At 44.1% G+C, this 20,883-nt stretch overlaps 1 protein-coding gene across 4 annotated transcripts in view; it reads left to right on the plus strand.

Moving 5' to 3' along the window:
* REPS1 (RALBP1 associated Eps domain containing 1) overlaps positions 1 to 20,883 on the plus strand; it is a 134,816-nt gene that overhangs the window by 47,834 nt on the left and 66,099 nt on the right. For all 4 annotated transcript variants that reach the window (XM_069725937.1, XM_069725939.1, XM_069725938.1 and 1 more), the window contains exons 6-8: positions 12,693 to 12,855; positions 16,034 to 16,097; positions 20,049 to 20,203. In XM_069725937.1, coding sequence (XP_069582038.1) covers positions 12,693 to 12,855; positions 16,034 to 16,097; positions 20,049 to 20,203 — 382 coding nt within the window. The remainder of the gene's footprint in view (positions 1 to 12,692; positions 12,856 to 16,033; positions 16,098 to 20,048; positions 20,204 to 20,883) is intronic.

The raw sequence follows: 20,883 nt of genomic DNA on the forward strand, positions 1-20,883 counted from the left end.
ATTTACATAAAATAGTTTTTATTGTATAAAAGCGCCAAAACATAAAAAAATTATATAAATGAGGTATCGCTATAATCGTACTAACCCGAAGAATAAAACTGCTTTATCAATTTTACCACACGCCCCACCCAAAAGAAATTCATGAATTGCTGGATTTTGTTAATTCTGCCTCCCAAAAATCGTAATAAAAAGCAATGAAAAAATGTCATGTGCCCGAAAATAATACCAATAAAAACGTCAACTCGTCCTGCAAAAAAAACAAGACCTCACATGACTCTGTGGGCCAAAATATGGAAAAATTATAGCTCTCAAAATGTGGTTATGCAAAAAGACTTTTTGCTATAAAAAGCATCTTTTATTGTATGACAGTTGCCAAACAAAAACCCGCTATAAATAGTAAATCAAACCCCCCTTCATCACCCCCTTAATTAGGGAAAAATAATAAAATTAAAAAAATATTTATTTCTATTTTCCCATTAACCCCTTTCTGACCTCGGACGGGATAGTACGTCAGAGGTCAGATCCCCTGCTTTGATGCAGGGCTCCGCGGTGAGCCCGCATCAAAGCCGGGACATGTCAGCTGTTTTGAACAGCTGACATGTGCCCGTAATAGGCGCGGGCAGAATTGCGATCTGCCCGCACCTATTAACTAGTTAAATGCCGCTGTCAAACGCAGACAGCGGCATTTAACTACCGCTTCCGGCCGGGCGGCCGGAAATGACGTCATCGCCGACCCCCGTCACATGATCGGGGGTCGGCGATTGGCTCAGGATGGTAACCATAGAGGTCCTAGAGACCTCTATGGTTACTGATCACCGGTGGCTGTGAGCGCCACCCTGTGGTCGGTGCTCACAGCACACCTCCATTTCTGCTACATAGTAGCGATCAGCAGATCGCTGCTATGTAGCAGAGGCGATCGAGTTGTGCCTGCTTCTAGCCTCCCATGGAGGCTATTGAAGCATGGCAAAAGTAAAAAAAAAAAAAAAAAAAGTTGAAAAAAATGTTAAAAAAATAAAAAAATATAAAAGTTTAAATCACCCCCCTTTCGCCCCAATCAAAATAAATCAATAAAAAAAAAATCAAATCTACACATATTTGGTATCGCTGCGCTCAGAATCGCCCGATCTATCAATTAAAAAAAAGCATTAACCTGATCGCTAAACAGCGTAGCGAGAAAAAAATTCGAAACGCCAGAATTACGTTTTTTAGCTCGCCGCGACATTGCATTAAAATGTAATAACAGGTGATCAAAAGAACGTATCTGCACCAAAATGCTATCACTAAAAACGTCATCTCGGCACGCAAAAAATAAGCCCTCAACCGACCCCAGATCACGAAAAATGAAGACGCTACGAGTATCAGAAAATGGCGCAATTTCTTTTTTTTTTTTAGCAAAGTTTGGAATTTTTTTTCACCACTTAGATAAAAAATAACCTAGTCATGTTAGGTGTCTATGAACTCGTACTGACCTGGAGAATCATAATGGCAGGTCAGTTTTAGCATTTAGTGAACCTAGCAAAAAAGCCAAACAAAAAACAAGTGTGGGATTGCACTTTTTTTTGCAATTTCACCGCACTTGGAATTTTTTTCCCGTTTTCTAGTACACGACATGCTAAAACCAATGATGTCGTTCAAAAGTACAACTCGTCCCGCAAAAAATAAGCCCTCACATGGCCAAATTGACGGAAAAGTAAAAAAGTTATGGCTCTGGGAAGGAGGGGAGTGAATAACGAACACGGAAAAACGAAAAATCCCAAGGTCATGAAGGGGTTAAAGTTGGGGTTGGGGGGAGTTAGAATTGGGGGAGGTTTCCACTGTTTAGGCACATCATGTGCTCTCTAAACGCGACATGGCGTCCAATCAAGTTCCAGCCAATTCTGCGTTGAAAAAGTAAAACCGTGCTCCTTCCCTTCTGAGCACATCTAGATAAGTTCCTTGGGGTGGTTTAGTTTCCAATATGGGGTCACTTGTGGGGGGTTTCTATTGTTTTTAGGTACATTAGGGGCTCTGCAAACGCAACGTGACGCCCGCAGACTATTCCATCTAAGTCTGCATTCTAAACGGCACTCCTTCCCTTTTGAGCTCTGCCGTGCGCCTAAACAGTGGTTTACCCCCACATATGGGATATCTGCGTACTCGGGACACATTGGACAACAACTTTTGGAGTCCAATTTCTTTTCTTACCCTTGGGAAAATAAAAAATTGGGGCAAAAATCATTGTTGTGAAAAAAATATTTTTTTATTTTTACGGCTCTAAATAATAAACTTCTGTGAAGCATTTGGGGGTTCAAAGTGCTCATCACACATCTAGATAAGTTCCTTAGGGGGTCTACTTTCCAAAATGTCACTTGTGGGGGGTTTCAATGTTTAGGCACATCAGGGGCTCTCCAAATGCGACATGGCGTCCCATCTCAATTCCAGTCAATTTTGCATTGAAAAGTCAAACGTGCTCCTTCCCTTCTGAGCTCTGCCATGCGCCCAAACAGTTGTTTATCCCCACATATGGGGTATCGGAGTACTCAGGACAAATTGCACAACAACTTTTGGGGTTTAATTTCTCCTGTTACCCTTGGTAAAATAAAACAAAATGGATCTGAAGTAAAAAAGAAAGTTAAATGTTCATTTTTTTTTTTTTTAAACATTCCAAAAATTCCTGTGAAGCACCTGAAGGGTTAATAAAATAAAATTTTCCTCTTTTTTTTTCCCACAAATAAATGCAAGTAATATCGAGGAAATTTTACCACTATCATGAAGTACAATATGTCACGAGAAAACAGTGTCAGAATCGGCAGGATCCGTTGAAGCGTTCCAGAGTTAACTACTATATAATTGTCTAAGGGTCACTTCCGTCTGTCTGTCACAGATATTCATTGGTCGCGGCCTCTGTCTGTCATGGAATCCAAGTTGCTGATTGGTCTTGCCAGCTGCCTGTCATGGCTGCCGCGACCAATCGGCGACGGCCACAGTCCGATTAGTCCCTCCCTGCTCCCCTGCCGTCAGTGCCCGCTCCATACTCCCCGCAGTCACCGCTCACACAAGGTTCATGCCAGCGGTAACTCACTCCGTTACCACCGCTATTAACCCTGTGTGACCAAGTTTTTACTATTGATGCTGCCTATGCAGCGTCAATAGTAAAAAGATCTAATGTTAAAAATAATTTAAAAAATCATCATATACCCACCCTCCGGCGCCTTTCCCACTTTTCGCGATGCTCCGATGCTAAAGATGGTATGCGACAAGGACCTTCCATGACGTCACGGTCATGTGACCGCGACGTCATCACAACCTGGGACCGGAAGCTGGTGAACAGGCGACAGAACTACAAGGGGCCCTTGGATCGGAAGGTGAGTGTTTATTTTTTATTTTTTAACCTGTGACATACGTGGCTGGGTGATATACTACGTAGCTGGGCAATATACTACGTGGCTCTGTGCTGTATACTACGTAGCTATGCAATATACTACGTGACTGGGCAATATATTACGTGGCTGGGCAATATACTACGTGGCTGGGCAATATACTACGTGGCTGGGCAATGTACTACGTGGACATACATATTCTAGAATACCCGATGCGTTGGAATCGGGCCACCATCTAGTCTACTATATAATTGTCTAAGGGTCACTTCCGTCTGTCTGCCTGTCATGGATATTTATTGGTCGCGGCCTCTGTCTGTCATGGAAATCCAAGTCGTTGATTGGTCGTGGCAAAACGCCCACAACCATTGCCACGACCAATCAGCGACGGGCACAGTCCGGCAGCAACATGGCCGCTCCTCACACAGGGTTAATAGCAGCGTTAATGGACTGCGTTATTCCACGGTGTAACGCACTCCATTAATGCAGCTATTAACCCTATGTGACCAACTTTTTACTATTGATGCTGCGTATGCAGCATCAATAGTAAAACGATCTAATGTTAAAAATAACAATAAAAAAAAAAGGTTATTCTCACCCTCCGACGTGGCGCTGTCCTCGGCAGTGCAAGCGGCAGGTTCCGGTGCTAAGGATGCTATGCGAGAAGGACCTTCCATGACGTCAGTCATGTGACCGCGACGTCATCACAGGTCCTGCGCTCATGCCAACCCTGGGACCGGAAGCTGCCACGTGCACCACACACAGGCGGCAGGACTACAAGGGGCCTACGGAAGGTGAGTATATGTTTATTTTTTATTTTAAGTCTTTTTTTTTTAAACGCATATAGTGCCCACATTGCTATATACTATGTGGGCTGTGTTACATACTGCGTGGGCTGTTATATACTACATGGCTGCTATGTACTACGTGGGCAGTGTTATATACTATGTGGGCAATGTTATCTACTGCGTGGGCTGCGTTATATACTGCATGGCTGCTATATACTACATGGCCAGTGTTATATACTATGTGGGCAATGTTATATACTGTGTGGGCTGTGTTATATACTGCGTGGCCACTGTTATATACTGCGTGGCCTGTATTAACGCATCGGGTATTCAAGAATATGTCGTGGCCTGTGCTGTATACTATGTGGCTGCTATATACATACATATTCTGTCTGTCCTCGGCGCTCTGCTTCTCTGGTCTGGCTGTGAGCACAGCGGCCGGAAAGCAGAGCGGTGACGTCACCGCTCTGCTTTCCGGCTGCCCGGCGCTCACAGCCAGACCAGAGAAGCAGAGCGCCGAGGACAGACAGCGGTAGGTAAGTATGTACTGTTTGTTTTTTTTTTACTTTTAGGATGGTAACCAGGGTAAACATCGGGTTACTAAGCGCGGCCCTGCGCTTAGTAACCCGATGTTTACCCTGGTCACCGGGGACCTCGGGATCGTTGGTCGCTGGAGAGCTGTCTGTGTGACAGCTCTCCAGCGACCAAACAGCGACGCTGCAGCGATCCGGATCGTTGTCGGTATCGCTGCAGCGTCGCTTAGTGTGACGGTACCTTAGGCCTTTAGGGTGTGTGGGGGAGGTGACATGGAGTTCGCGGTCACCTCTCCAGGTAAGATGCAGCAGCGGCAACATCCAGGGGGGTCCCTCTGTGGTTGCGGGAGGAACGGCGCGGCTCTCCCTTTGGAAGCATCAGCCTGCACACTGCATAGCCGTCCGGCGTGCAGGGAACCGCGCGTTAGGGCAGGCTGCAAAGAGACCGGGAGCTCCAGTGGGCAGCGGGTCATGTGTGGCACCATCTTGAGCAAACTGCGCGGGCGCAAGCTGGTGGAAAGAGCGATAATGGCACACTCCGCAGGCGCCGGCAGACAGCATTCCTGCGCAGGCGCCGGAAGAGGCGCTTCTGTGCAGGCGCATAATTGGATCAAGCGGTGGGAATCGCCGCCGCATAAAAAGAGGCTGCTTCAGTAATCAGTTGTTAAAGGGCAAGCCGCAGCACAGGCCGCAGCGCAAACAGCAGCACTAGCCACAAAAAAAAAAAAGAGATGCCGCAGCAGCGATAAACATACAGGGGGGTCCCTCTGTGGTTACGGGGAGAGTGGCGCTCTCCCTCCTGAAGCGTAAGCCTGCAATCTGCAAAAGCCGGGGCCAGGTGTGCAGCGTTAAAATAAAAAAAAAAAAAAAAAGCCGCATGCTGCCTCTCCCAGAATCTTCTCCAGAGAAACACAGGAGCTGAGCCCAGGGCTGAAACCCTCCGGGGAGGAGTCCCTCAGCCACAGAGCCCAGTGAAGAGACTCCTGGATGGAGCGCTTCCGCCCGCAGTGGAGGCACTCTGCGCCAACGCCGACTGGCAAGCCACCGCTACTTCGGTTGCCATGCCTGGACCTCATGGGGGAGAGAAAATCATTGACCGCAATACAGCATTCCTGATGGGACGCCGCTTCCCCTCATGATGGGCTCTCGGTGTTATCAGCTCCCCCTGTTTTTTAGCAGATAAGGAGCCAGCACAGGTAAGTGCATGGCGGAATGTTCTGTTGATAGCTCATGCCTTTGTGCTAAGCTGTGCTAGAGCTTCATATGCGAGGTATGTTTTTACATATACACAGCCAGAACTTGGACCTCTAGGCTATAATAAGGCCGTATGTTCAGGCTACATCTCATGATTCGGCTTAAGTTAGTTGCATGTCTTGTCTGCGCAGAGCCTTCTGATTGGACTCAATATAAACAGGTGTCTCACTTTTCTTTGCAACTTAACTACTCTATGCCTTGGGAGGACATATAGTGTTAATGAAGCACTTTCTCTCCATGAAGACTGCCCTTCAGCTGAGGCTCATTAGTTAGCTCCTTCGGGTGGGGTCAGTCGGACAAATGAGATATACTATTCAGTGGAGGCTTATCAGTATCTCTGAGAGATTGTTCTTTTGCTTTTAACTATGGGCCGGTTTGACATCTTCAAGCATGACTGTAGCTCTATGCTTTATATTGTGTGTGGCTGGACATCACATGGCATGTTGATACTTTTATGCATTATATTGAGTACAACACATTGCATTATGATTCTTCTATGCATCTTACCGAGTGCCCTGTGGGTCTCGGTGCCTCTATGCATTATATTGCGTGTCTGTGTATCATATTGCTTCTATGCATTATATCGAGTGTCTCTGTATCATGTCACATCATAGTGCTTCTGTGCATTATATTACATGCCTCTACGTATCATATTGCATCATAGTGCCTCTATGCCTTATGTTGCGTGCTTCTGCATCATGTTGCAGCTTGGTGCCTCTGTGCATCTTACTGAGTGCCACTGTGTGTCTTATGGCATCATAGTGCCTCTATGCATTATTCTAGGTGCCTCTGTGCATAATATTTCATCTTGGTGCCTCTATGCATTATATGGCATATCTCTGTGTATCATATTGCATCATAGTGCTTTTATGCATTATATTGCATGCCTCTATGTATCTTGTTGCATCATAGTACCTCTAGGCATCGTATTGAGTTCCTCTGCGCGTTGTGTTGCATCATGGTGCCTCTGTGCATCGTACTGAGTGCCTCTGGGTGTCATATTGTACCATAGTGCATCTATGCATCATACTGGGTGCCTCTGTGCTTCATATTGCATTATTGTGCCTCTATGCATCATATTGAGAGCCTCTATGCATCATGTTGCATCATAGTGCCTTTATGCATCATATTAAGTGCCTCTATACATCATATTGAGTGCCGCTGTGCATCATGTTGCATTATAGTGCCTTTATGCATCATATTGAGTACCTCTGCTTCATATTGCATCATTGTGCTTTTATGCATCATATTGAGTGCCTCTGTGCATCATGTCGCATCTTAGTGCCTCCATACATCATATCGAGTGCCTCTGTGTATCATATTGCATCATAGTGCCTCTGTGCATCACGTGTTATAGTGTTTCTTATTGCCTCTGTGCATCATAGTTGACAGTGCCTCTGTGCATCATGTTGCATCATATTACATCATGTTGCATCATAGTGCTTCATATTGCCTTTATGCATTGTATTGCATCATATTGCATCGTGATGCTTCATTGTGCTTTTGCTTCACATTGCATGAATAGCGCCTCCATGCATCAAAATGTGTGCTTACGGTCATCTTATTGCATCATATTGCTTCAGTGCCCCTATGCTAGTACTTCGGTTGGCTCTGGGTTAGACCTTCTGATTTAGGCTTGCAGCCACGCACAAGGCATATTGTTGGTCTACCATTTCTCATTTTTTGTCTTGGGGCCCCAACCCTGGCTTATAGAGTCCTAGTGGTTTTGTACCCAGTTCTAACTTCTGTTGATTCATTCTTTACAACAGGGCTTAGCAAGCAGCTTTGCTTTAATTATCTGAGTAAATTAGCAGTTCTTCCGTATGGAACAGTTTTTCTCAACCTATAAAGAGATAGACTACTGTCCTGGGAGCAGAAAATACCAAGGGGTGGAAGGAAAAAATCCTTCCCAATTCCACATGTGACAATCGGGCTGGTTTCCTTGATTAACATCCAGTAGACAGATTCTCGTCCCATAAGTACATTGCATTATGGTTACCAGGGACGGCATGTCTGCCTTTGGCACCTTGTGGCGAATCAGCATCTCTCTGGTGGGAAGAATCCTGCTTTTCTCTAGCCATAGAGTATGGCTACTCCCTCCATGGCTGTCTATAATACTGACAAGCTTGCCTCTTAGGATATGTATATGCGTGTAATGTCAGTAAAATAGGAGTGATGATCCACGTTTCCCTTTCAACGTTTCTAATGAGAAGGCCAACTCTGGTGATGTTAGGAAATATTACCTGCCGGATTGTGTATTCCTTAGTTGCAATAACATCCAACCCTTGTTTAGGGTTTAGACACCTAAGGATTCGGAATAGACGTCATCTCCTGGATGAGTAATGTGTGTAACATCCTAATGCTCTGCCATTATCCATGTACTAACTGTTCTTGGTTTAATCTTCCCGCAGTCCAGGTCCAGAGGCTAGTGCGCACGCGCGGGGTGAGAACGCGCCCTTATGACGCAAGCAGACGTCGCGGTGCATGACTGGGCAATCCAGTCTGAACAGGCACATGTTGCTTCTCCAAGTCCCCTCCTCGTGGAAATATAGAGCAGGTGGTCGGGGGCCGTTACTCTGAGCCCTAATATGTGGCAATGGTCAAAAGGCTGGTCACCCAGACTTCTCTGGTGCAGCTCCTCAGAATATTAGCCATAATATTGATCGTGAATGTTTCCAGGAGTAGAGAAGACCATATAGGAACTACCAAACTGCTGGGGGGGGGATACCTGGAGGAACTTCCTTTCAGGTTCCAAGTTAGAAGAGGGAGTTTCCAATAACAACTGTCTTAGAGTTTCTGCAAGGAATTGGAACAGGGACTAGCCACAAATACTTTAAAAGTTCAGGTCTTGGCTTTAAGACCACGCCACAACATGATGCTGCCACCCCCATGTTTCACAGTTGGGATGGTGTTCTTAGGCTTCCAAGCTTCTCCCTTTTTCTTCTAAACGTAAGGATGGTCATTCTGCTAAAAAAGTTCAATTTTCATCCTATCAGTGGCCATGCCTCCAAAAATTAAGGTCTTTGTTCCTGTGTGCATTTGCAAACATTAGTCTGGCTTTTTTATGTTTAAAGAGTAATGGCTTCTTCCTGGCAGGGTGGCCTTTCAGCTTATGTTGATAACAGTACTTGTTTCACAGTGGATATTGACACAATCTTACCAGATTCCGCCATCATCTTCACAAGGTCTTTTGCTTTTGCCCGTGGGTTGATATGCGCATGTCGAAGCAAAGCACGTTCATCTCTGGGACACAGAACCAGTCTCCTTCCTGAGTGGTATGATGGCTGGACATCCCATCTTGTTTGCACTTGTGTATAATTGTTTGTACAGCTGAACAAGGCACCTTCAGGTATCTTGAAATTGTACCCAAGGATGAGCCAGACTTGTGCAAGGCCACAATTCTCTTTCTGATATCTTGGCTGTTTTCCTTAGACTTTCCCATGATGCTACACAAAGAAACGGCATGTTTCAGGTGTGTATTAAAATACATCCACAGGTGTGTCTCTAACTCGGATATTGCTAAAAAAAAAAAAAAAAAAAAAAAGCTATTAGAAGCTTCCCACACTAGAATTCTCCTAGGTTAAGTGAATTTTTTTTTTTTTTTTTTGCTGGTAGACTTGCCTTGCTCAAGTTGGTTGTACCTTCCTGTCCTCAACCAAGTTGTTCTATTTGACTCCTCCTTTCCTTTGATGAAAATAATCGATCTGACTATTTCACACTGTTCCCCCTCCTAACTCTCCTGAATAGTCCTGTTTGAATACAGATCAACTACTGACGTGCTGGCAATGTTTGAACCATGAGTGAGGAAGGGGTACCAGGAGCCCTTCAGCGGTGAAGAAAGCTCTGAAACTTCATATTCCAGTGCTTTTTGCAGTTGACATACTGGAGATGGGAAAAATGGGCAGTGGATTTTTTTCTTCTGTAGATAAACCATGGATCCAGGAGAACATGCTCTTCAGGAGATCTTCCACTACATTCTCTCTTTAAAGGGATTCTGTCAATAGGATTAAACCTCCTAATCCGTCTATATGGACACACAGGTCATAAAGTTGAATAAAGTGATACCTTAATATCTGCCATCTGATGTCTTATTCCTGAGAAGTCGATGTTTTCCTTACTATGTAATTGAGATGTTAAGATCTTTGGACGTAGCGCTTCCAGAGCTTATTTTAAACTAGATGGTGGCCCGATTCTAACGCATCGGGTATTCTAGAATATGTGTGTGTGTGTGTGTGTATATATATATATATATAGAATACCCTATGCGTTAAAATAAGCCACGCAGTAAATAACGCAGCCCACGTAGTATATAGCAGCCCACGCAGTATAGAACACAGCTCACGTAATATATCGCACAGCTCACGTAATATATCGCACAGCCCACATAGTATAGAACACAGCTCAAGTAATATATCGCACAGCCCACATAGTATAGAACACAGCTCACGTAATATATCGCACAGCCCACATAGTATAGAACACAGCTCACGTAATATATCGCACAGCCCACATAGTATAGAACACAGCTCACGTAATATATCGCACAGCCCACATAGTATAGAACACAGCTCACGTAATATATCGCACAGCCCACATAGTATAGAACACAGCTCACGTAATATATCGCACAGCCCACATAGTATAGAACACAGCTCACGTAATATATCGCACAGCCCACATAGTATAGAACACAGCTCACGTAATATATCGCACAGCCCACATAGTATAGAACACAGCTCACGTAATATATCGCACAGCCCACATAGTATAGAACACAGCTCACGTAATATATCGCACAGCCCACATAGTATAGAACACAGCTCACGTAATATATCGCACAGCCCACATAGTATAGAACACAGCTCACGTAATATATCGCACAGCCCACATAGTATAGAACACAGCTCACGTAATATATCGCACAGCCCACATAGTATAGAAAACAGCTCACGTAATATATCGCACAGCCCACATAGTATAGAACACAGCTCACGTAATATATCGCACAGCCCACATAGTATAGAACACAGCTCACGTAATATATCGCACAGCCCACATAGTATAGAACACTGCTCACGTAATATATCGCACAGCCCACATAGTATAGAACACTGGCCACGTAGTATATAGCAGCCACGCAGTATCTAACACTGGCCACGTAGTATTTAGTAGTGTGGGCACCATATCCCTGTTAAAAAAAAATAATAATAATAATTAAAATAAAAAATAGTTATATACTCACCCGTCGGGATCCAGCGTAGATCCAGCGAACCTCTGGCGATGCGCGCGGCTGCCGCCATCTTGCGTTCCCAGGATGCATTGAGAAATTACCCAAATCACTTAGCGGTCTCGTAAGACCGCTACGTCTTCTGGGTAATTTCACAATGCATCTCTGGGTCCGGAAGCTGGCGGGAGCGCATCGTTGGACTACGGAGTATAGCAGGTTTTTTTTTTATTATTATTATTTTTAACATTAGATTTTTTTTTACTATCGATGCTGCATAAGCAGCATCAATAGTAAAAACATTTGATCACACAGGGTTAATAGCGGCGGTAACGGAGTGAGTTACCCGCGGCATAACGCGGTCCGTTACCACTGGCATTAACCCTGTGTGAGTTGTAACTGGAGGGGAGTATGTAGCGGGTGCCGGGAGCTGACTGCGGGGAGTATGGAGCGGGCTCCGGGCCCTGACTGCAGGGGAGTATGGAGCGGGCGCCGGGCCCTGACTGCAGGGGAGTATGGAGCGGGCGCCGGGCCCTGACTGCAGGGGAGTATGGAGCGGGCGCCGGGCCCTGACGACTGCAGGGGAGTATGGAGCGGGCGCCGGGCACTGACTGCAGGGGAGTATGGAGTGGGCGCCGGGCCCTGACTGCAAGGTAGTATGGAGCGGGTGCCGGGCACTGACTGCAGAGGAGTAGGGAGGGACTAATCGGACTGTGGCCGTCGCTGATTGGTTGCAGCAGCCATGACAGGCAGCTGGCGAGACCAATCAGCGACTTGGATTTCCATCACAGAGGCCGCGACCAATGAATATCCGAGACAGACAGACGGAAGTGATCCTTAGACAATTACCAGTATATACAGTAGTAGATGAAAGGGATGGGATGAATCGGCTGAAGGATTGTGTGTAGATGTGAGTCCCTCTATCTACAGAGAATCTTATCAGTAGTAACTGCCATCTCCTATCTCAGTAATGGAACATTTCTTAACTGAATATAGATTTTACCCCAAAATTGAGAATTTTGAGTGAAATATCAGTTCTGTGGAGAAAGAAGCAGATAACTGATATATTATAAAGTTTATTATTTTCATCTGTACTACTGATCTCTGAAATAAAACTTACAATGCTGGCTATTCTTTAACCTTATGTAGAACAATGTCTGTAGATAAGTATTTTTTTTTTTTATTGAAATCACCACATTTCTGCTAACATGCTTCCAGGCTATCCCAGTTGACCATACTTCTGATTTGTTTCCTCCTCACTCCATTACATGTGAAAGCATGCATCACTAATCCATTTAATGAACACTATGTGTGCTTTTATTCTAAAACTTCCATTTCTTGTAGAAATGTTGTTTTTGTTTCAATCCTGCTTGCATGCAAGTGGCTGATTTTTAAGGATCTATTTTCGTAGACTTTTACTTGCACTCTGACTTTAATCTGTCAATAACTTTGTGCTTTCTCCAGTTAAGTAGGTCTGTCTCCCTCCTTTTCTAATAATCTCGAAGATTAATAGGGAAGACTTAACCTGTAATTCCAGGACCAGACAACTGTACGCACTGTGGCTTCTGCTACTACCACAAAGGAAATTCGTAGACAATCCAGTAGTTATGACGATCCCTGGAAGATAACTGATGAACAAAGGCAGTATTATGTCAATCAGTTCAAGAACATTCAGCCTGATCTAAATGGATTCATCCCAGGTAAGACTTGTAACCATTCCTAACTTTTTCTCGTCTGCCACTTAAGGATCACGCATTTGTAGACCGAGGAAAACTGGAGATTTTTTTTAAGGGAGTCTTTCTGCACAAAATGACACTTCCATTCAAGCACAGCACTTTCTAACGGACACAGTTCTAACAAAGAAAATCATGCCTTTCGTGTTCAAGTCTGCTGTTGCATTTGCGGCATCTCTCTCTCTCTCTCTCTCTCTCTCTCTCTCTCTCTCGTGGTCCCCCTTTTATTAATAACCATCATAGGCTAGGTAGACAGCTTCAGGCTGATATTAATAGCCTAGGAAGGGGCCATGGATATTGGCCCCCTCCTAGACTAAGAACATCAGCCTTCAGCCACACCAGAACTGGCTCATGTATTAGATGTGTCAGTTCTGGCGCTTGTCCTCAGCTCTTCCATTGACTTGCATTGATGAGTCTTGTCCAATATACGCGGTCACTCGTAGCATGCTGCCATTTATTTCCTTGTCCGAGCTGAGAAAAAAATTGCAGATGAACACAGAATCATTGACTAACACTACTAAGAGTGCAATCCGTTTTTTGTTTTTTTTTCCATCGGATTGCACTTGTCTAATTTAAACACAATGAGTATGAGCCTTTACACTGATTAATATACTTTTCAAACCTATAAGTTACATTGATGTTCAGATTGTTCTGTACTAAGTTTTGAGGTGTAGTTGGGGGCTTGTTTTAAGGTCCTTTATGCATTTTAAGGTGTTCTGTGTATAGTGTACAAACATGGAATTCAAAGTGACGTCTACCCACTAAAAGTCACTGATACTGCAGGTGGCCACAACGCACAACCCGTCAATGTGCTACAAATTAGTGCAATAAGTCACCGATAAATTGAGATGTCCGATGGCATGGATTACTGCTGATAGTGTACAACTCGTGCAGTATCTGTATACCTTGATCCACAAATGTATGTAGTTGTCCCTTATATAGAATGGGATGCAGCCTAAATAGTTGCACCATGGTGTCCTGCCCGATAACATTCCTGGTGACCACAACTATCAAACTGAAATCAGCATGAACTTGGCCTTGGCAGTCATATAGACAATGGCGGAGGGGTAAACATGTGAGACAATGTACCATTTAAACAGCGCAATCAAGAGGGGGTGTCACAGCTACCCGCAAGTTATCATTTATGGTGCAACCCACTTTAAAATGTTTTTAAAGGGAACCTGTCACCCCGAAAATCGCGGGTGAGGTAATCCCACCGGCATCAGGGGCTTATCTGCAGCATTCTATAATGCTGTAGATAAGCCCCCGATGTTACCTGAAAAAGGAGAAAAAGACGTTAGATTATACTCACCCAGGGGCGGTCCCGCTGCTGGTCTGGTCAGATGGGCGTCTCCGGTCCGCTGCGGCGCCTCCTATCTTCTTTCCATGACGTCCTCTTCTGATCTTCGGCCACGGCTCCGGCGCAGGCGTACTTTGCTCTGCCCTGTTGAGGGCAGACAAAGTACTGTAGTGCACAGGCGCCGGGCCTCTGACCTTTCCGGCGCCTGCGCACTGCTGTACTATCCTCTGCCCTCAACAGGGCAGAGCAAAGTACGCCTGCGCCGGAGCCGTGGCTGAAGATCAGAAGAGGACGTCATGGAAAGAAGATGGGAGGCGACGCAGCGGACCGGAGACGCCCATCTGACCAGACCAGCAGCGGGACCGCTCCTGGGTGAGTATAATCTAACGTCTTTTTCTCCTTTTTCAGGTAACATCGGGGGCTTATCTACAGCATTATAGAATGCTGCAGATAAGCCCCTGATGCCGGTGGGATTACCTCACCCCCGATTTTCGGGGTGACAGGTTCCCTTTAATCCTAAATATAAAATGTTTTGGTGTAAATGATGTGAATGGCAGCAAAGCAGTAATGTGTATTCTGAAATTATCTATAAGGGTATGTGCACATGTTGCAGATTTCCTGCAAGAACTGTAGCTTTTTATTCCGCCCAGAAACGCTGCAGATCTGCAAGTGATTTACAGTACTATGTAAATCAATGGCAAAAAAAAATGCTGTGCTAATGGTGCGGAAAATTCTGGACGGAAAACGCAGCAGATTGAAAAAAAGGACCATGTCAATTCTATGTGCAGGTCTGCTGCGTTTCTGCACCCATTCCATAATAGAAATCTGCAGGGGTAAAAAAAAAAGGAAGAAATCCGCACAAAAATCTGCAACGTGTGCACAGACCAAAAAAAGGCGCAGATTCTGATCTGCGTTTTCTGCCAAGAAATGCAGAATCTGCACAGGAAATTCCAGTCAAATCTGCAACGTGTGCACATAGCCTAAACCACGGGTCCCCAAATCCAGTCCTCAAGGCCCACCAACATGTCATGTTTTCAGGATTTCCTTAGTCTTGCCCAGGTAATAATTGCATCACCTGTGCAATGCAAAGGAAATCCTGAAAACATGATCTGTTGGTGGGCCTTGAGGACTGGAGTTGGGGACCCCTGGCCTAAACAACTCGTGCGTCACAAGGGTTAAGCCTTCCCTATCTTATCTAGATGAGTATTTTGATTGTAGACTTTTGTTATGTGGATCTTTTACTGATGCTTAGATATTTAGCCAGTCAGACTAGAATTTCCACATAATCTTTGTGCATAAAATGACTCTATCTATCGTTATTCATAAGCGTTCCCGACCCCAGAAATCTTACTCTTCTTAGGGAAATTATGTTCATGGATCAGAAGTGTCTTACTCCACCATTCCCCTTCATCAAGATTGTCAAGAAAATCTCTGCTCTTTATAAATTGGAGCTTGGGTCCAACCACACCCCACCACTGATTGCCAGATTTTCTGGGTACACTGTATATTGAAAAACGTTACTAATCGGTGCGCTGGGGCTATAAACGGCTCCACATTATTAGGTCTGCGATCCTACCACAGCTGCTGCACCCAGTAAACTGTGGTGCATCGCTGGAATCCAGTCTCCCATCCCTACATCATGCTGCTGACAGATTCCCTGAAGTAAAAAGTGAACTCTGACCTAAGATATATATTTTTTCCTTTGGGAATGGGGCATTGCTGTATGTTGTGGCACTGCAGCTTATTAGTAGAGGCTTTATACATTTTGTCATCTTCGTGTTTTTCAGGTCCATCAAAGTGATTGTATATTTTTACACTGAACAGATTTTTTTTTTTTTTTTGTAGGATCAGCTGCAAAAGAATTTTTTACAAAATCTAAGCTTCCAATTCCAGAGCTTTCTCATATATGGTACGTTTCCATGTGTATATTGTAAACCATCTAGTTTATTTGTGGTAAACGGGTTGTTCACTACAAGGACAACCCTTTCTTGATATGAATGTTTGTCCCCTTTAGAATAAGAACACTTCCACTCACTTGCATTCTCAGGGCTCACATGATGTTGTTGCGTCACATGAGTTTTGTGCCCAATTTGCGCTGGTGTCGCTGTTTCCACCTTTTTCTAGATTAATTATGCGTCCGAAAGCGGAGACAGTGATGCATGTGCTGATTGGGCACATGGCTCACGTGACATGGCCTCATGTGAGCCCTGGGAACTCAAGTGCCGATTCTGCTGGAATGGTGCCAGTACGGGGTGGGGGTGAAGTTAGATTTTTTCGTTTTAATGGGGGAAAAAAAATCAGATTCAGAAGAGGTTGTCCTAGTAATGGACAACCCCATTAAAGGGGTACTCATGTTGTTAAATTGCTTTAGTTGGTGTGAAATTAAGCAAGTTTGTAATTGACTTGTTTTTTCTTTTAATACTCTTTTTTTAATGAGCTTTTAGCTTTCATAGTGCACAGCTGGTTTCCATGGTGCCTGGCCAAGTGTGCTCACTAGTTATATTCCAGGAGAGGCATTAACTCTTAACATACTAGTCACTTCTTTCCATCCTATTGATTTCTATTGATTTAGCTGCTCAGATCCACCTCCCTTTCCGCTCCTGACAAGCTGCTATAATAAATCTTGTAAAATCACCATCCCCATCATTATTTGTTTCTAGAGCAGTTCTCATAATCTCTGCTCTCACGTGAGCTTTCTCAATTGCCCTGTTATCTCAGTGTAAATATAGTGGTAACAGTGCAGACTCAGACCAAACTGATCTCTTATTGTGTTACAGCAGAACTGTGCTGAGCTTTAGGGTATGTGTCCATGGGCCGGGTTACATCCGAATTAGCTGCGGATTGAACGCTGCGTACAGCCGCAGCATTCAACCCGCAGCGTCCAGATGTTACAGCATAGTGGAGGCGATTTTATGAAACACGCACTTGGCGGCCCTGTGTTTCCGGACATGCGGCGTGTCTTTTTAGAATGCAGCATGTCTGTTTACCTTGCGGCGGCGCTCCGTTGCCGCAAGGTAAATAACCGGGTCCTATGTATAGGGTGCAGAGATTCACCGTGCGTACAGAAGGGGCGGTGCTTTGGGCGGTGCGGGCTTTCCGCGCTGTCAATCCAGACAGTGGACACGCACCCTAATAGTTCTGTTAAGGCTATATGCACATCTATAGTAAATAATCATCTGTTAGAATGGATGCCGCCGCTATCCATGGACAAAAAGGTGTGCAGACACAACTTCTGTCCAGCTAAAAAGAAAATTCAACTGGATCTATGGAAAATGGATCAGTTAGATAGCCATCTGTTTTGAAACTGATCCGGTAAGCAAAAAAATGGATCCTCTCCAAATGAAAGAAAAAGGGATGGCTGATGAACTGATCCATTTTCTATAGTCTGTTAAAAAGGGGGAAAAAAAGATCAAGATGAAGTGAGGGTTTGTTTAGTTTTTTTTAATATATGGATAAAAAGTTGTCTGCACAGCTTCTGTTTGTCCTTATTCCTGCTGGATCCGTTCTCAGGGATGATTATTGAACATAATTACATATCCTAATACTACAACTCTGCCACACGCCAATCCATAGCACTCAAGGAGAAGAGCTGGTGCTGCCAGAAATCGGGAAGTGAAAAACACTGGAAAGTTGTGTGCTGCTCAAGAGACAAGCTGAGAATAACCCTTTTATGTACATGCAGATATAAACATGCTTTTTATCAATTTTAAAGAACAAGAAGTTTATGTACCTTATTCTAGAAAAATGCCTCTTTCTCCACTTCTCGAACACCTTTACTCCTCTCACTCAGAATAACTGCTGAGGTTTCCCTTACATGTCATAGAAAAGAGAAAACCCTGCTCCCCTATTTCTCTGTAGCACACCATCCGATACATCAGCAGCTTGGAGGATGATATTCAGCAGCACTGCTCTAATTCCCTCTCTGGGATCAGATAGTAAACCTATGAGAGGCTGCAGAGTCTGTTTCTCCCTCCTCCGCCTCTTCTTCCCATTGACTTCTATGAGCAGCATCTGTAATCCGATCTCTGGGTGATCTGAACGTTTGTCTCCTCTCTGGAGATGGATTTTACCAGTGAATTCAGAGTGATGGCCCAGTGAAGGGGAAGTGGAGTATTTATCTGTAGTAAGATATGTTTGTGTATCATCTTTTCTGGTACTACTCATTTATGGAAAATTGTTTGTATTTTTTTGTTTGTTTGTTTTTTTTAAATTGGAGGTACATGTGTATCTCTTGTATTCACAATGTTTGAAATCTATTTAAAGGGAACGTGTCACCAGGTTTGGCCGATACGAGTTACGGCCACCGCCTTTCAGGGCTGATTTCACATGTAAAGCGCCATGGAATAAATGGCGCTATAAAAATGAATAATAATATACAGCATTCTGTATTGCTGTATATCTGCCCCCAACCCAACCTGTAAGAAGAAAAATAACTTTTATTATACTCACCTGCGGGGTGATCCGGTCCGAGGGGTGTCCCTCTTCTTGATCCTGCACCTCCCATCTTCTTACGATCGCTATCCTCCTCCTTGGATCAAATGGATCACATGTCCCTGCATCATCCACAGAGTCTACTTGACACCGTGATCCTGCGCAGTCGTATCTGCCCTGCTGAGGGAATAGTGAAGTACTGCAGTGTGTAGGCAGCGGGAAAGGTCAGTGAGGCCCAGCGCCTGTGCACTGCAGGAATTTGCTCTGCCCTCAACAGGGCAGAGAAGTACGTCTGCGCAGGAGCGCGATGCCGGGGAGCCTGTGGATGATGCAGGGACGTGTGATCCGTTCGAACCAAGGAGGAGTATGGCTATCGTAAGAAGATGGGAGGTGCAGGATCAAGAAGAGGGACACCCCTTGGACTGGACCGCCCCGCAGGTGAGTATAATAAGTTTTTTTTCTTCTTACAGATCGGGTTGGGGGCAGATATACAGCATTACAGAATGATGTATATCAGCCCTGAAAGTTGATGGCCGTAACTCATATCGGCCAAAACTGGTGACTGGTTCCTTTAAATCTTTTATTTGGAGATATTTATATGCTCGTTTGTGTATATACAGTGCTTAGCATAAATGAGTGCATTAAAAGTAAGATTTTAATCAATCTGTCACTGAAAACTAGAACAATTTCCAAAATTTTGACAAGCACACATCTTTTGCGTTTTTGAAGTAAGACAGAGTGAAAGTGATTTAATGACCAATTATGTCTCCTGATCGAACAATCTTGTCTCCAATTGATCACCTATGGGGACTTCTGAAAAGACTAGTGGAGCATCACATTATCCAGGCTGTAAAGGAGGTTGTACCTACAGAACGGAAAAAGATCGCTTTTGCAATATGTCGCCAACTTGTTCATGCCATGCCTAGAACACTGGGTGCTGTCCTTAAGGCCGCCGTCACACTAGCAGTCTTTGGTCAGTATTTTACATCAGTATTTGTAAGCCAAAACCAGGAGTGGAACAATTAGAGTAAAAGTATAATAGAAACATATGCACCACTTCTGTATTTATCACCCACTCCTGGTTTTGGCTTACAAATACTGATGTAAAATACTGACCAAATACTGCTAGTGTGACGGCAGCCTAAGAATCATGGAGGTCATACAAAATACTGTATGTAGTTGTTGATGCAGAAATGAATACACTCCAACTAATCACCAACTAATTTGAATAAAACTGACAATTTTATAATGACTTATATTATTATCCTTTCATGTTATGGGTTAAAGTATTCTATGAAACTCTGTTGTCAAAATTTCTGAAATTGTTCTTGTATTACGTGAGATATTGATTAAAATGTGACACTTCGATGGGGTGTACTAAATTGTTCTAAGCAGTGTGTTGTGTGCTTATAATAATTTCTCATTGTAGGGAGCTCTCAGATTTTGATAAGGATGGAGCGTTGACGTTGGATGAATTCTGTGCTGCTTTTCATCTTGTAGTTGCTCGAAAAAATGGATATGATTTGCCTGAAAAACTACCTGAAAGCTTAATGCCTAAGCTCATAGACTTGGATGATACTGCAGGTACTTCTTAGCTTATGGCCTTTAAAAAAAAAAAAAAAGACATGTCTAAGGCCCTGTTCATTATGTTTGCTTTTTATTTTTTGCTTGCACCAAATTCTTCAAAATGCCACAGGTATTTTATGAAATTTTGACAAAATATAAAATGGTCTGTTTTTACCTTTTCACACAAACTTTTAGGATTAAAAGGTTAAAATTTAGAAAATAAATATGTACTTTTTAAAAAGTTGCAATTGATGAATCGGCTGGAAACTCCAAACCCAAGCCATCATGGCAAACGTAAAAAATGGAGAAAAAACAAACTGTCAACACACACAGATTCCCTTTAAGCCCTTAAAAACCGCCAATACGCCTTTTAACGGCTGTAGTTAAGGGTACTTAAACCACAGCATATGGAAAAAGTGTATAGCGCCCCCCAGAGTTGGATTTTCTCCAGGGTCTCTGCTGCCGGGTGTAGCCGAGACCCCAGAGAACATGATTCTGGTCTGTTTTCTCCTACGCCTCATTGGGAGACACAGGACCATGGGTGTTATGCTGCTTGCCACTAGGAGGACACTAAGTAAACACAAAGAATTAACTCCTCCTCTGCAGTATACACCCCTTGACTGGCCAGTAACGACCCAGTTCTTGCTTAGTGTCTGTAGGAGGCACTTGGGTCTGTTTTTCAGACCCCAACGTTTTTT

The sequence above is a fragment of the Ranitomeya imitator genome, chromosome 5 (genome assembly GCF_032444005.1).
Source record: "Ranitomeya imitator isolate aRanImi1 chromosome 5, aRanImi1.pri, whole genome shotgun sequence".
Taxonomy (NCBI): Eukaryota; Metazoa; Chordata; class Amphibia; order Anura; family Dendrobatidae; genus Ranitomeya; species Ranitomeya imitator.